General features: G+C 31.2%; 1 protein-coding gene and 1 non-coding gene across 2 annotated transcripts; one reads left to right on the top strand and one right to left on the bottom strand.

Annotated features, from left to right (window-relative positions):
* Positions 1 to 2428: 2428 nt before the first annotated feature.
* Positions 2429 to 2500, top strand: TRNAC-GCA. The gene has a single exon. It is a non-coding gene; the product is annotated as a tRNA-Cys (tRNA).
* A 3257-nt stretch (positions 2501 to 5757) lies between these two features.
* Positions 5758 to 10033, bottom strand: LOC18043574 (transketolase, chloroplastic). Its single transcript, XM_024186109.1, is given in 9 exon segments — positions 5758 to 6034; positions 6036 to 6146; positions 6148 to 6726; positions 7063 to 7216; positions 7340 to 7488; positions 7631 to 7913; positions 8019 to 8124; positions 9139 to 9229; positions 9527 to 10033. Coding segments are annotated over 9 exon segments (2241 nt in total). The 3' UTR covers positions 5758 to 5773.
* Positions 10034 to 14816: the final 4783 nt, after the last annotated feature.

Genomic DNA, 14816 nt, shown 5'->3' with positions numbered 1-14816 from the left:
TCAATTCTCACTTCTTCTAAAATTACTTGACGACAAAGTGATTAAACTATTAATTAGCCTCTACTTCTTAAGGTTAGACAACAAGAAATACTCTTCCTTTTTATTACCCACCGCGTCAATTATATAACAAAAAAATGGGGCATAGAAGATGAGCCATTGAACATGTATGCTTGAAGCATGTACAACAAGTACTTTAATTTATTTCTAAGATCGAATTAGCTATCAACAAAAATGTGAAGACATGATTTCAATGATATCACATACTAAAAAAAAGGGGGGGAAAAGAAAAGCTACAAGTAACAAACCAACACATATAAGAAATATTGAGAAAAGAATCAATTTCATTGATGTAAAATATTACTTTATATATAGTGGTACAAGATTACAATAATGAGATTTTTATGATAAGATAAACCAAACTCATTATTATATCAGTAAAAAGGATCGAAGTTATCTCTAAACATCACATTTATCTGCAACATTATTAGAGGTAATTGGAGATGATTTCACTGTTTGCTCTACACACCACACCACTAAAAAAAGGCACATTGTACACTGGCTGATCCATGCATGCGTGCACATGATCAATACATCTAATCGAATAAAGATTTAAAAGGGAAAATTAATCACCAAAGTTTAATATAATTAAGCTGGTTTATGACCTTTGATCGTCATTAGGTATATATTTTCTTGATTATTGTTGAAATTAATTATCAATTACTTTCATATTAGGGTTAGGGTATTTAATTAATCAAGCTTGTTTCGGTTTTGGTTTCGTTTCCTAGGTAACACTCCATATTGTCGTCTTCTTTGGTGGCAGTGGGACTGCAATGGCTTTCACAGGCAGCTTCGCATGAAGGCTGGCTAACTTTTACTATTTCATACATTGTTGCATGCAATTTTTGTTACACTTTGGATCTTTAGCTGCTTTCCCCATCAATACAACCCATGCCAAGGATTTTTGTTTTGGTTTTGGCGATCATCGTAAGCTCAACCTTTTGGTTTGATTATAGAATTAATTGATCCATTTTTGTGATGAGTCTGTTTGAGTAGTGGTGAGGAGTGTCAAGAAATAATAATTTGACGCTATATGGTAGAAAATGAACATGAATAAGGAAAAGATTGTGTTTATGCTTTTCATTTGGATTGGAACAAAACATGGAGAACGCAAGGCTTACAAAATTACAATCGTAGCGTTTTCAAAGAATATTGACAGAGATTATCGTATTGATGGCAAGTAATAGATTTTTCACTTTAAAAAGATGAAGATCAAAAAAAAAAAAAAAAAAAGACTATTGGGAACGGGCCAACGTCCTTTACTCGAAGACACAAGTGATGTTGATTTACATGCAAAAATAAATAAATAAATAAACATTACTAGTAATATACATGTGCAAAGGACGTGAATAATTCTGTCGGGGTGGCAATTTGTGATGAGATACATCAATTCCACGTTAACAAGACCAATGAACACATCTGGATGCATTTTAAATGATATAATTATTATTAATAGTATTAAATATGTGCCGTGTGTTTATTAATTGTGTTGGGTTTAGAGTTACCGTGTTGATCTTCTTTTTTAATCCAATTGAAACTACGTAATATCTGTCTTATTTTAAAAAATTATTCATTGATATTTGCACCAAATTGATCATAATTCGAGTTGCTAATGCAAGAAATAAATTTATTTTTTTTTGACAGGAAAATGTAATATTTCATTAAACAAATAACAACAGTACAATAATATTCGCACGTACCACATCATTAGTACATATGACAGAGATCAAATTATGGAGACCAATTGGATTAACCCATAAAACCATACTGAAGACCAAGAAGAAACGCTTCTATATATCCATGAATTAAAAGCACAGTACAGAGATAGTTCAAGCTCCAATCGTGATCCCCTGACTCTTTTGGTGCAATATCTATCAACATAGTTAGAGTTTCCAACTGGTACCAAACTAGATTTTTTTATAAAAATTGATCCCACATAGCAATCTTACTCATAGCTGAAGGAGGAAGAAACTGAAGTAGATCTTGCATCCTCACACCTGAAAGTGGAGGAGGCTAAAACAAGACATCCATCCTCAATCCATAAGGATGAGGAGGCTGTAACAAAAAACAAAAAAGGAAAGGAAAGGCCACTGAAGAAGGAGAGAAAGAGCTCCCTCTTCAGGATTTTGGTAAGGAAACGATAAAGAGTTTTCAGAGGAAAATTTTGTGGAAAAATCTAGAGAGAGAATATGTAAATGCAAGAAATATTTTAAAAGATATATGAAAAAAAACATGTAACTCAAATACGACATACAGTTACTAAATTTTTTCTTGCATGATTAATAATAAATGGATCGGAATGTCTTTTAAAAACTAGAGAATGTATTTCGTATTGGTTATATATTTAAAAAGGAAGCGAATACAGCCAACTGGGTCCATAGCTCAGTGGTAGAGCATTTGACTGCAGATCAAGAGGTCACCGGTTCGAACCCGGTTGGGCCCTAAATTTATTTTAATTTTCAAAATATAAACTGCAGCTTAAATTTAATTTTGATGTTGTGTTGGCTCGCGATGTCTGTATTTATTTTCATGGCTTCTATGCTGCATTTTCTTTCAATATGATTTAATTGAATTTTTTTTTGGAGTAATATTTTTTTCAATTATATTATTTTGATGCATCTTCTTCCCTTTCTTATCATCTTTGTGATGAAAAGGAAAGAAAATTAGTTTGAGATTTTGATTAAATAGTCTTAAATATTTATTTAATCCTTACAATTTGAGCAGTTATGGTATTAATTTTTATATTTTAAGAATTATTCAAAACACTTATGTCGTCGTTATTATTTTAGTAGCTAGCTAACGGTTGAATCTGACTTTTTTTCATTGGTAAAATCACATTTATGGCTTACATAACTTAAAAGTCAAGCAAATCTAATATGCAACAAATAAGACATAAATAAATAAAAATTTTAATAAAAATGAATGTACGAGGACATAGCTTCTCATTGACATAATCTTTAAAAATACAGTAAAAGCTAACTGAATAATTGGTGAAGCTACACTTTTTTCTTCTTATAAATGAACTGAATAGCATGTGTTGATATCCCACAGTCACTCTCACCATTGATATAATTTTTTTTTTTTTCGTGAAAAAGTTAAATAGGGGAGATTTTATTTATTTAATTAATTATCTAAACAAATCGGTAATATCACCTTTACCATCATTGCCATCAATTTGGTGACAGAAAAGTTGGCAGCCAAGAGCGCATGCAGGATCGGATCCTTTTGTTTGCTGAAAACAGATTGGCATGCATAGATTCACACATTCTTTCATATCTATATCGTCTCCTGCCTTCGCATTTTCTCCTCGGCTCACCTTCAAATTGCCCATGCAAATCAGTAATATCATTGCAGTTATCAAAACCACACAATTGCTTTCGCTCATTGTCCCCTTTTTGCTGCCTGAATTACAATTCACTTTCGGTTTTCGAAAATTTTAAAACTATTTTTTTCTTCGTTGATGTGTTAATTAATTAAAAGAGATCTGGTTTTGGAATTTTTGTTTATATGTAAGGGGCAAGGGTCTAATTGGTGTTTCGAAATTCGAATGGTTTGGAGAAAAATATGGAGAGAATATATACAGGGTTGCGGAAAGAAAATGGAACAATTTTAGAAGATGATATGATAAGAAGTAAAATAGTAAATAGAAAAAACTATAAATACTTTATCTATATATTACAAAAGTTTCTATATTAGTGTACATAAGATGAGAATATTATAATGTATGACATCTTTTAATTTTTTAGTGTTTTATTAAATAAAGCAAAAATACTCTCAAATATACGTAATTTAGAAACAAACTCAACGTAAAATTAAATATAGGAAAAATAAATGAAGAATTGCTTTTTTGTACTCCTAGCACATTAAAAGTTTAAAACTTTAACATGAGTTATTCCCAAATCTACACGCTACTCAATGTATGTACAAACACAAGCAATTTAAAAGAATGGGCACGCATTATAATAAAATTATTGAAATCGATGTGATGTAACAAAGAAATCATGCAAACGGGGGGGTCAATTTGAGCAAATATAAAGAAAATATTGATGGCAAGTAAATAACTAGTACAAAATTAAGAAGTCTTCGGTTTTCGTCACCAAGGAGAATGCATTTGATTTTGCAAAGCCTTCCTATTCGATTTGGATTCTGTTGGATGAGGTTTATGGTGAGCTTTTTATGATATTGTGATCAGCATTTATTGGATAAAAATATTATGATGTAATTAAATCTTAATTATATGTGGTTACATAAGATTATAAGAAGCAATCGACATAATTCAGCTTAGCACTAAGATTCTTTTGAATAACGATAAGCTTTTTAATCAATATCCTAATTAGTATTTAGGTACTATCTGTCATTCATTTATTGAATGGTAAAATAAAATAATAAAAGATAATTTTATAAGTTATGAAATCTACCATCTCATTGATCCTGATTCTATCGCTGCTATACTTTTGTTTCTATTTATATATAGAGTTGGAAAGCCATGTCTTCTTTATATCCAATCATAATTTGCAAACAATCATCAACAGATGATGTTGATTAATACTTTTATAAGTAAAGGCAGATCCTTTTGGTCTAGCGGGGTTATTATAGAAAAAGCTATAAACTTGAAGAGGCCAACATAAAAATTGTAAATTTATCGGGACTGAATTATAAAATTAAAATGAAAGTGATTTAAATTTCTAGAGACAGATATTAGTTATCTGGCAAAATGGTATTAAAAGAGACATGGCACCATATTAACATAATATATAGTCGAGAACTCATGCATAAAAATATTTTATATAAAGGAATTAAAGAAGTTAGATCATATTTATACATTATTACGAGAGACATATGATATACAATGTTTAAAAGTTCAGGAGAACTCAAAATATAAGAAGATCTTAATATACTGATGTGAAATAACTAATTAGTTGAATGTACATGATCCACATGATTTGTTTCATAATTTTATATTTTCATTCAACTAATCACGTTATGTCACGTCAGTTCATACAAAAGTGTATACAAAAGTGTGCGGCTATATTATTATTTTTGTATTAAAATTCTTTAAGCATTATTCTTCATGCCTTCACTGCTGAGGGGGATCAAAATGGTCCTGCGAACGAGAAATAATAATTGGGGGTCCATGTCCAAAGAAAACATCTTTTCTGCCAACGCAGTAAACTTCGCAAGCGAAGTTACATTTTTCATGATCTGCATGTCGCTCGTTCTCGCAATAAGGCATGCATTGCCCCTTACATTTGTCCACCCTATCTTTTTCTTCATCAGCAAACGCCATGCCCAGTATCAATGCAAAAGCCAATAACATGCCGATGATGGCTTCGGTTTTGATCGATTCCACCATCCTTTTAATTTCTAATTAATATTGCTCCTTGTCCTCTTTTTGTTTGACAAACAAGCAGGGTATGTCTATTGTCTATCTATGAAGTATAAAAAGGAGCTTAATTATTTGACCATCTATAAAGAAACCACACATTTTATAGCTTCTTTAGAGTGGCTTGTAGCAAAATATGGGAAACATATAAGAGGTTGGCAAAGTGATTGCATATAAACCACTTATTAAAATTCAAAAGTTAACAAAAAGACTATATTTGACCTTATCAAAAATGTTTTAATAAGTTAGAAAAAGAAAAGGCTAATATACATTATTTTACTGAGTTATTATTGTTTCATACTGCTCGTGTTCAAATTTTGTTTTGAATTATTTTTACTCACTAAGCAATGATCTTGCAACCTTAGTAACATTATCTATAGTGAAGCCATACTTCTTGAATGTATCCAAATAAGCACCGCTAGCCCCAAACTCTTCCACTCCAATCACCTTACCTTCCACTCCCACATACTCTCTCCATCCCACCTTTACAACTCTTGACGGCAACACCTTCTCCTTGTACTCTGCCGGCTGCCTGTCAAAGAGCCACCAGCATACTAGAGAAACCACCCTCACCCTTCGGCCTTCTTGCCTTAAGAGTTTTGGCCGTGCCCTCACAAAGAGATAGTTCTGTTCCAGTCCCAATCAATATTATCTCCGGCTTATTTTCGCTAGAATTGTCACTCACAATGCATCCACCTCTGACCTCTCTCAACTTCATCTGCTGATGTTCCTTCGAAATTTGCAGCAATCTTTTGCCTCGATAATGCAATCACACTAGGCACATCACGGTTAGCAATGGCCACACTGTACGAACCAGCGGTTTCATTCCCGTCTGGAGGTCTAAAGACTAGAAGCCGTGGCACCGCTCTTAGGCCTGCAAGCTGTTCAACTGGCTGGTGAGTAGGACCGTCTTCCCCAAGACCGATTGAGTCATGAGTCAGAATGTAGATCACTCCAGCATGGCTCAAAGCAGAAAGCCGAATGGAGTTCTTCATGTAATCAGAGAATATGAGGAAAGTGGCTGCAAATGGGATCAAACCACCTCCATGCAGAGCAATGCCATTTGAAATCCCTGCCATTGCATGTTCACGAACTCCATAACGGATGTTACGACCCCATGGCGAGTCAGGCTGAGAGAAATCGTGATAGCCAAGGAGATAGGCTTTATTAGAAGATGCAAGGTCAGCACTTCCACCAATTAATCCTGGAAGAACTTTTGCAAGCTGGTTCAAGCACTTCTCGGAATACCCACGAGTTGCATCAAGCGGGTCAGATGTAGACCATTTCTGCCAATTGTATAATATGGAAAATGTTGATCACAAAGCAGAGCAAACAGAGCATTATTTGTTGTTTTCTAAAAAACTACTTTTGAAATCAATGTTCATTTCAAGACATACAACTAAAGCATAGACAGTTCCTCATTTTCTCTAAAGAATATTTAAACAGTACACATACGACTTCTGTGAGACTGCAAAAAAATTATTGGATATAGATGATGTTATGCTATTTGAAACAAGTTTAAGATTGCAACAAACTCTTTATCTTTCTAGCTTTCACTCTGTTTCAGGATTTAGGCTACCCCAGAAATTAAAACAAATTATCTCATATAAATGAAAATTTACCGGCAATGCATTTTCCCACCCAGGAAGCAGACCACCATTGAGGAGAAGATCCAATTCTGCCCCCTCCTGTGGATATTCACTTCGGTAGTTATATACCTTACTGTACCACTCCTTTTCCAGTCTTTCTCCATGATCTGTCTGAATTTGCATCTCCCTGCAGCAGATTATACAGAAAAACTTTACAAATTTTCATTCAAATAGCAATGTGTTTTCTTTTCTTTTCAGATCCCTGGTATTGAAATAAATTGATATATTTCACAATTTTAATTTTTTTAACCTGTAAACCATAGGAATGACATGGAATTGATCACGATCAACCCAGTTAACTTTCTCTCTCATTTTCTTCACCTCGTTTTCATCAAAGGCACCATGATGAGCTTTAGATGTTCCTTCTTTTGCAGATAATTTGCCTACCAGAGTCTTCACCTGAAATGCTCAATGGATCAAATGTTATCAGGTGATGTATCATGACTTTCCAAAATTTCTTTATTTTAGGCTAAATAAAGACCTCAAATTTAACAAAACAACAAATTTACGGTCTATGTGCACAATAAATAAAAGCACGAACCCTGATGAAAGTTGGCTTTTTGGTCTCATTGGCAGCAGCCATAAGTGCTTCTTTGAATGAACTCAAATTGTCGTGTATATTTTCTACCGTAATTGTATTCCAACCAAGTGATTTGAATCGTGCAGATATATCTTCAGAAAGTACGAGACTCGTTGGTCCATCAATGGTGTTGTGATTATCATCATAAATCAGCGTAAGCTTGTTGAGCTTCCAATGAGCAGCCAAAGACGCAGCTTCATGTGATATTCCTTCCATGGCACACCCATCACCCATAATACAATACCTGTGCAGAACAATAATTTGATAACTAGTATCTTAATTGTCAGTTCATATTCCAACTTACTCACATAGCCAAAAATCATTTAGATCATGCACTTAATTAGCTTACGTTCGATAGTCCACAATAACAGCATCGGGCTTGTTGAATCTAGCTGCTAAGTGAGCCTCTGCTAAGGCAAGACCAACTGCATTTGCTACACCTTGTCCAAGAGGGCCTATTAAATGTAATTAACAGAACCAAGTGAGCATATGATGACAGCAGGCCGGAGATGTTAATTAAGCAACAATGTCAATTACTTATAAGCATCTGCAAATTAAACTCTACAATTTGGTGATATAGTGCACACAAGTAGGGATGGCAATGGGGAGGGGACGGAGGGGACCAATCTCCCCGTACCCATTCCCGATATTTTGCGTATGTTCCCGTCCCGTCCCCATCCCCGTCAGCATTGCTTGAGAGAATCAACATCTTCTCCTCAAATAATAACAGGGGATCCCCGAAGGTCCCCGATCCCCAAATAATTAATTTTTTTTTGTTTTTGGTTTTGAGTTAATTATATTAAAATAAAAAATTCAAATAAAAATAAGGTTCGAAATATATCTTAAATTAACATTGATCAATTACAAAAGTCACATACAAAATACAAATTATCAAAATAATTATCTTTGTCAATCTTTATAATCCTACAATAAAAAATAATAATTTACTTTTATATCGACAATAAAATAAATGAAATAAATGTAGATACTTAATTAATATTTTTAATAAAAAAATTTTGGGCTAATAGAATCTACTCAGCCTTTTTAATGTCCTAAATAAAAATTTAAGATTTTAATTAGTTAATTAGGCCTAAAAATTTAATAATATAAATATTTTGATATTTATTATTTTTGCCAATATTTATAATTTTATAATATAATTCAAATTTTATTATTTATTTAGCAGTAATTTTAAAAAATAAAAATAAAATTAAAAATTAAAATAGGGGAAATGGGGAGGGGATGGGGATTCTACCTCATCCCCGTCCCCGTAGGAATTTTTGCCATCCCTACACACAAGACCCAAAAATCTAAAAAGTATTCAACACATATACTAAACTTGAGATCATAATAATTTCTAGTGATATATTCAATGACCATATTTTGGCCTAAATATCAGCATGTATATGCTAGGTAATTCCTCATCAATAACTCTATTCTTAATTATCATTTCTTCTAAAAATTTGTACCTGTCGTCACTTCAATGCCCTCCGTCATCGCATTCTCAGGATGACTTGGTGTCCTGCTTCCCATCTTGCACAATCGTTTCAGGTCTTCTAGCTGAATAAATTAAGGATGCTACAATCAGACACATGCAATCAAATTGAAAACTAATTTTTAAAACAAATATATACAAAACTAAAACTCCTGACGAAAAAATTTCAATCATCTAAACAAAGATTCCCTTGTGATTCTCCACAGAATACGCATGTTAGGATTCTCTCATAATCTGAATTTCTGTTGTATCTACACACGCATATGTTTGATTAATAGATAAGAATATAAAATTAATGAAATTTCAATCACACTGTGAGTGTATCTAATGGACACATGGCATAAGATTTTCTAATTACTTACCTGAACAGATTGAAAACCGGCGAGATGAAGGCAAACATACTGAAGCAAACAACCATGGCCAGCACTCAAAACAAATCTGTCCCTGTTAAACCATTTAGGATTTCTAGAATTATACTTCATAGCATGCCTGTATAAAACATACCCAACTTCAGCCATCCCAAGGGCCATCCCAGGGTGCCCTGCCTTTGCATTTTGCACTGCATCCACTATCAGCATCCTAATATTGTCCACACATCGTTTGTCAACCAGCTCTTGAAACGAATTGTCGTTTGCATAATCATAATGATCAGATAGTTGATCCTTGAATGCTTGTTCGAGCTTCTTTTGCCAAGAAAGCTTGTGGTTGTTTGAAATGGTGATATTGTTGTTGTCGGTTCTGAGAGAACTGCAGGGTTTCAATATTGGATTAACAGAAACTGTGTCATTTTTGTGGTACAATTTGTTGTTGGAAAATATTTGTTTTGTTGGAATTGAAGAGGGTTTGGTTAGTAGCAAAGAGATGGCCATGGAGATGCAAAAAGAGAAAATGCAAAAATTAGTTTAAAAAGTTTAAACATATATAAATAATTAACAAGTATATATGCATCAACAGTCAAAGAAATAAATTAGCAAGTATAAAGATCATCCGCCAACTCATTACATGGGTGGTCTGTGCATATGCATGCCAAGTGTGTATATATACGTAGTCTTTTCGTCAGTTTCCAAGTACAAAGCCAAGTCAAACTCGCAAACCTCCACTTCAATCCTCTCCTTTCAACCCAGTTTGCCAGGTGGACGGTGTATCTTCTTCTCCATCTATGCAGCTCTCTCAACGGTGATCATCACAGATATAGCATTACGTACACAGTGATGGTGTGTTCTCATTGCGGGATTAGGGAATTCGGAATGGAAATGGGAATGATCGATAATATTTAATTATTAAAAATGGAAGCAAGAATAGGAATGAAATATGTAAAGTTCACGTGTTTTTTGGATTAAAGAATGAAAACTTAATTATGTGGAGTTGGGAATTAAGTATTCATGAACTCTCCATTTTATCTTATCCAAATTTCATAATTTTACTTTTGTCCTCAATTAAAATACTATTATTATTATTATTATTATTATTATTATTATTGTAAATGTAATAGTAGTAGTACTACTACTACTACTAATAATAATAATATTGTTGTTGTTGTTGTTATTATTATTGTTATCTTAACTACTACTGTTATTAGTATTTTTCATAATAATAGTATCAATTTTATTATCTTTGTTACTATTTTTAGTGTTTTTTTAATATTTGTATCTCAAAGGGATTTCAAACTGTTTTTTTTTTTCTACATTTCGCACAAGAAACTATCCCCAGTTGATTGATAGCATTTTTTTATAATAATTTTTGGAAAAAAAAATACGTCAAATGACTTAGTTTTTCTCTTAAATATAGAATTTCATATACAAAAAAAAAATTGTGGATTTCAAGTCTAATATTTTATGGTGCATCGGTATATTTACATGCCCGAAATTTATGATCTTGTTATATTACTATAATCATAATTACAATTTTAATTATAATTAATGGTTGTAGTTGTGATTGAAATTGTTGTTATAATTACTATTAAAATTGGTAACCCATCTAATAATTTTATAAGTTATAAAATTCATCACCTAATTAGGTCAGTATTTGGGACTTAGATTAGAACTCAAATATACTGGTTCTTTTTCCATATAATTGTTAAAAAAACATACAATCTTTTACTTATATTAAAATCTTTTGGAATTCGACATTGAAGAGATGTGTCGTTTTCTGATCAAGAATGTCCCTATAAAGACGTCCTAGGCCCTATTTGGCTAATGACTTCTCATTTGTATTAAAAAGTAAACGATGAGTCATCTACAATATGCGCCCACACATATTATTTACGCAGGTCGGCTACATGAGTACAAGAAAAGACATGGCATATTCTTTAATGAAAAAGGTAAGATGTGTCTTTCGACTATATAGTCATAAACGAGTTGTAATCTACTTTTGCTGATTAAATATATATATTGTGTCGTCGTCGTCGTCATCTTCATTGTATAGCATTATCATATATATTATATATCGTGTACTAGTTTAGTGTTTTTTATATTGTATCTCAAAGAAATTTCAAATGTATTTTTTTCTATATTTGTGCTAGAAACTATCCCCAATTGTGGATTAGCATATTTTTTTTAATAATAATTCTCCCAAAAAAACATATGTCGTGTGACTTAGTTTTTTTTTTCGTTTAAATATACAATTTCATATAAAAAATGAAAAACAATAAATTTTGTGAATTTCAAGTCTATAACATTATGGTATAGAGATATATTTACATGCTCGAAATTTAAGATCTTGTTATATTACTATTATCGTAATTACAGTTTTACTTGTAATTACCAATTGTAGTTGTGAATGAAATTTTTATTATAACTACTACTAAAATTCGGTAACTCATCTATTGAAAGGTAAATAAGTAATTTTATAAGGTCATCACGTAATTAGGTCAGTATTTAGGACTAAAATCAGAACTCAAATGTAATTGTTATTATTTCATTTTATAATTCAAATTAGAACTCAAATGTAATGGTTCTTTCCATGTAACTGTTAGAAAAACAAACAATCTCTTACTTGTATTAAAATCATTTGGAATTCGACTTCGAAGATGATGCACCATTTTTTGATGAGCATGCCTTGTAGAGTCGTCCTAGCATTTATTTGACTAACGACGTGTCGTTTTCATGAAAAACTAAACGATGAGTCATCTACAACATGTGCTAGTGCATAGCATTTTTCCATTTTCACATGTCGGCTGCATCAATAGAGGAAACACCATGATGTCTTCTTTAATATTCCATCTAAGACATGTCATTCAGTTGCATATTCATAAACAACTTATCATCTACTACCTCTGTGCCAATATTATTATTATTATTAGTATTATTATTATTATTATTTTCATCTTCGTTATTATTGTTATTAGTATTTTTCATATTATTATTATTATTATTATTATTATTATTATTATTATTATTATTATTATTATTTATTAGCGTTGTTACTATTTTTAGTGTTTTTTTTAATATTTGTATCTCAAAGGGATTTCGAACATCATTTTTTTCTACATTTCACAGAGAAACTATTCCTAGTTGATTGATTAGCTTTAATAATAATTTCTCGAATATATATGTCACATAACTTAGTTTTCTCTTAAATATAGAATTTCATATATTAAAAAAATGAAAAAAAAAAATAAATTTTGTGAATTACAAGTCTGCAACATTATAGTACAGTGATATATTCAGATGCCCAAAATTTATGATTTTGTTATAATACTATAATCGTAATTACAATTTTAATTGTAATTAATGGTTGTGGTTGTGATTGGAATTATTGTTATAATTACTATTAAAATTTGGTAACAAATCTATTAGATGGTAAATAAGTAATTTTATAAATTATAAAATTCATCAACTAATTAGGTCAGTTTTTGTGAATCAAATTATAACTCAAATGTAATCATTCCTATTCCATGTAACTATTAAAAATAAAAAATCTCTTACTCATATTAAAATCATTTGGGATTAAACTTTGAAGATGATTCTTATTTTCTAATCAATAGAGTTCCTGTAAAGTCGTCCTAGTGTCTATTGGCTAACGACGCGTCGTTTGTATGAAAAACTAAACAGCGAGTCATCTACTATATGCACAACGTTATACCATTTTCGCATGTTGGCTGCATGAATACAGGAAACGCCATGACGTCTTTGAAATTCAATGTAAGACATGTTGTTCGGTTACATATTCACAAACAACTTGCCGATTAAAGATATTATTATTACTACTACTACTGTTGCTGCTACTATTATTTTCATCTTTGTATTGTTATTAACATTTTTTATAAAAATATTAATTTTTTAAGCAATGGCTATCTTAGAGCTACTTTAAGGTAGAGCACAAATCATAGCCACACATGCAAAGTGATAAATAGTAAAAAACACATTATAACTTTGATCATGCATTTATGAAAATATGTTCTATCTTAAATCGATTCCAACATAGCTAGACCACTTTTGTATTATCATGGTTACTATTTTTAGTTTTTTTAAAAAATATTTGTATCTCAAAAGGATTTCAAACTGCATTTTTTTCTACATTTCATGGTAGAAACTATTCCCAATTGATTGATTAGCATATTTTTTAATAATAATTTTTTGAATAATTATGTCACATGACTTGGTTTTCTCTTAAATATATAATTTCATATAAAAAATATGAAAAATAAATAAAGTTTGTGAATTACAAGTCTACAACATTATAGTACACCAGTATATTTACATGCCTGACATTTATGATCTTGATATATTACTATAATGGTTGTAGTTGTGAATTGGAATTGTTATTATAATTACTATTAAAATTCGGTAACCCATCCATTGGATGGTAAATAAGTAATTTTATAAATTATAAAATTCATCACCTATTTAGATTAGTATTTTGGGACTCAAATTAGAATTCAAATGTAATGGTTCTTATTCCATGCAAGATATAACAATTAAAAAAATAAACAATCTCTTACTTATATTAAAATCATTTGGAATTCGACTTCAAAGATGACGCATCATTTTCTAATCAATAGTCCCCGTAAAGTCGTCTTAGTGCCTCTTTGGCTAATGATGCATCTTTTTTATGAAAATGCAAATGACGGCGCATGCTATTTATGCATGTCAGCTACATAAATACGAGAAACGACAGGAGAGTACAAGAAAAGACATGGCATATTCTTTAATGAAAAAGGTAAGATGTGTCTTTCGACTATATAGTCATAAACGAGTTGTAATCTACTTTTGCTGATTAAATATATTATTATTGTTGTTGTCGTCGTCGTCATCTTCATTATTATTGTTATTAGCATTTATCATAATATTATTATTATTATCGTTGTTACTAGTTTTAGTGTTTTTTTATTATTTGTATCTCAAAGAAATTTCAAATTGTATTTTTTTCTATATTTTGTGCTAGAAACTATCCCCAATTGTGGATTAGCATATTTTTTTAATAATAATTCTCCAAAAAAACATATGTCGTGTGACTTAGTTTTTTTTTTCCTTAAATATACAATTTCATATAAAAAATGAAAAACAATAAATTTTGTGAATTTCAAGTCTATAACATTATGGTATAGAGATATATTTACATGCTCGAAATTTAAGATCTTGTTATATTACTATTATCGTAATTACAGTTTTACTTGTAATGTTCTGCGTACAGGGCGATCATCTTATAGGC

This window comes from Citrus clementina, unplaced genomic scaffold, assembly GCF_000493195.1.
Source record: "Citrus clementina cultivar Clemenules unplaced genomic scaffold, Citrus_clementina_v1.0 scaffold_4, whole genome shotgun sequence".
In the NCBI taxonomy this organism is placed as follows: Eukaryota; Viridiplantae; Streptophyta; class Magnoliopsida; order Sapindales; family Rutaceae; genus Citrus; species Citrus x clementina.
This window is presented reverse-complemented; position numbering and strand designations above follow the sequence as displayed.